This window comes from Osmerus eperlanus, chromosome 15, assembly GCF_963692335.1.
Source record: "Osmerus eperlanus chromosome 15, fOsmEpe2.1, whole genome shotgun sequence".
Lineage (NCBI taxonomy): Eukaryota > Metazoa > Chordata > Actinopteri > Osmeriformes > Osmeridae > Osmerus > Osmerus eperlanus.
In genome coordinates this window covers 14424294-14426793 of record NC_085032.1, presented here as the reverse complement: position 1 = coordinate 14426793, position 2500 = coordinate 14424294, and the positions used below count along the sequence as shown (strand labels likewise).

General features: G+C 55.0%; 1 protein-coding gene across 8 annotated transcripts in view; it reads right to left on the bottom strand.

Annotated features, from left to right (window-relative positions):
• atp8a2 (ATPase phospholipid transporting 8A2) overlaps positions 1-2500 on the bottom strand; it is a 42132-nt gene that overhangs the window by 9818 nt on the left and 29814 nt on the right. For all 8 annotated transcript variants that reach the window (XM_062479423.1, XM_062479426.1, XM_062479429.1 and 5 more), the window contains 2 exons: positions 2132-2315; positions 1108-1218 (listed from right to left, as the gene is read on the bottom strand). In XM_062479423.1, the coding sequence (XP_062335407.1) occupies positions 1108-1218; positions 2132-2315 (295 nt within the window). The remainder of the gene's footprint in view (positions 1-1107; positions 1219-2131; positions 2316-2500) is intronic.

The window sequence follows — 2500 nt, the reverse complement described above, 5'->3', positions numbered from 1 at the left end:
TTCCTGTTTCCTGCCAGCAGCAGGGTTGTGCTGTGGTGTTGCCGTGGCGTTGCTGTGGCGGCCGGTCTGAGGGTGGAGCAGGAGAGGTGGAGCCTCACATGCTCCACCCTCAGACAGCCCCTGAACAGCGCTCAGACAGCCCCTGAACAGCGCTCAGACAGCCCCTGAACAGCGCTCAGACAGCCCCTGAACAGCGCTCAGACAGCCCCTGAACAGCGCTCAGACAGGATCATGTCCGGGGACTCGAATGGCTGTGAGGACATTCCTGGAGCAGACACAGAGCCTCAGGATGAGGTCAGCCACACACACACAGTGTCTCCACTGTGTGGACAGAGACCGTCTATGACCTTTGACATCGAAAGCCCAGCAGGGAGACAATCATGTGAGATAATCATAGAAACACACAATCGGGCACACGCACGCACGCAGGCCTGAGTGAGGGGGACAGTGGGAGAGAGACCGCAGGTCCCATGGCGGTCTGCACCTGCTGACATCCTTAACATCAGACAGAGGGGGGAGGGAGGAGAGAGGGGGGGCACAGCTGACAAATGCCCCTCACCACAGACTGGCCAGAGTGACCCTCACACATCCTACACACACGCACTCAGCCAGGAAGTATGCATCAACAGTGACTGTGCGTGGGGTTTGTGTAAGTGTGTGCGTGTGTGTGTGTGTGTGTGTGTGCATGAGACAGAAAGCAGACACCAGAGGAGCACCTCATCCATCACTGTCAACCAACTCGACAAACAGCTGCAAAATGTCTCTGTTAATGTACGAGTGTGCGTGTGTGTGCGCGCGTATGTGTGTGCGTGCGTGTGTGTGCGTGTGTGTGCGCGCGTGCGTGTGTGTGAGAGAGGGGGAAGAAGAAGGTTTCAGAAGGGAGGGCTTTTAAGAAGTCCACCTGCCTGCTAGTCAGACAGCAGTCTCCCACTGAGGAAACTCTCTAATGAACCGTCACACACACACACACGCGTCAGAGTAGCAGAAGAGGGGGTTGAGAGAGATGGCAGAGGGGGGTGAGGGCAGAGGGGGGTGAGGGCAGAGGGGTGAGGGCAGAGGGGGGTGAGGGCAGAGGGGGGTGAGGGCAGAGGGGGGTGAGGGCTTCACCTCGATGATGTAGAGCACCACGTTCTTGTAGAAGCAGTACAGGATGCACTTGGTGACACGGTTGTAGCTCCAGGCCCCGTGGACCAGAAGCAGCTTCTCCAGGTAGGAGAACTGGAGGGAGACAACACACACACACAGTCAGACAACACACCGTCACACACACACAGTCAGACAACACACCGTCACACACACAGTCAGACAACACACCGTCACACACACACAGTCAGACAACACACCGTCACACAACACACCGTCACACACACACACCGTCACACACACACAGACAACACACCGTCACACACACACAGTGTCACACACACACAGTCAGACAACACACACCGTCACACACACAGTCAGACAACACACCGTCACACACACACAGACAACACACACCGTCACACACACCGTCACACACACACAGACAACACACCGTCACACACACACACACAGTCAGACAACACACCGTCACACACACACAGTCAGACAACACACCGTCACACACACACAGTCAGACAACACACACCGTCACACACACACAGACAACACACACCGTCACACACACACAGTCAGACAACACACCGTCACACACACAGTCAGACAACACACCGTCACACACACAGTCAGACAACACACCGTCACACACACATTGTGAAATCCAGTGTGTTTGTGTGTTTGGTTGGGGCTGAGGGATAATGAGTGGATAGAGAGAAGGGGGTGGAGAGAGGAAAACAGGCCCAGTGATAGAAAGATAAAATAAGTACACACCCGGGGGTTAGGGAGTGAGAAATGGAAAGAGAGAAAGAGCACGAGAGAGAGAGATAGAGCGAGCATGAGAGAGAGAGAGAGACTGTGTGAGAGATTCCAACTTTTCTCATGAAATACCTCAACCCACCCACCTCCTCTCTCTGTCCACAGGAGCACATGCTAACCATTAACACAGGAGTGCTACCAGCTTCCAAACAAGCTGTAGAACGGACCCCTGTGTGTGTGTGTGTGTGTGTGTGTGTGTGTGTGCTAAACACACCTGTGCTATGGAGTAGTCGGAGGAGTTGGTGGCCTGCATGCCTTCGTTGCCGCTGATGCCCACGCCCACGTGGGCGGTCTGGATCATGCCCACATCGTTGGCCCCGTCCCCGATCGCCAGGGTGATGGCCTTCACGTGCCTCTTCACCATGTCCACTATCTCTGACTTCTGGAGGGGGGACACTCTGGAGAGGGGGGGAGAGAGACAGAGACAGAGAGACAGAGAGAGAGAGAGAGAGAGAGAGAGAGAGAGAGACAGAGAGAGAGAGAGAGACAGAGACAGAGACAGAGAGAGAGACAGAGACAGAGAGACAGAGAGAGAGAGATAGAGAGACAGAGACAGAGAGACAGAGAGACAGAGAGAGAGAGA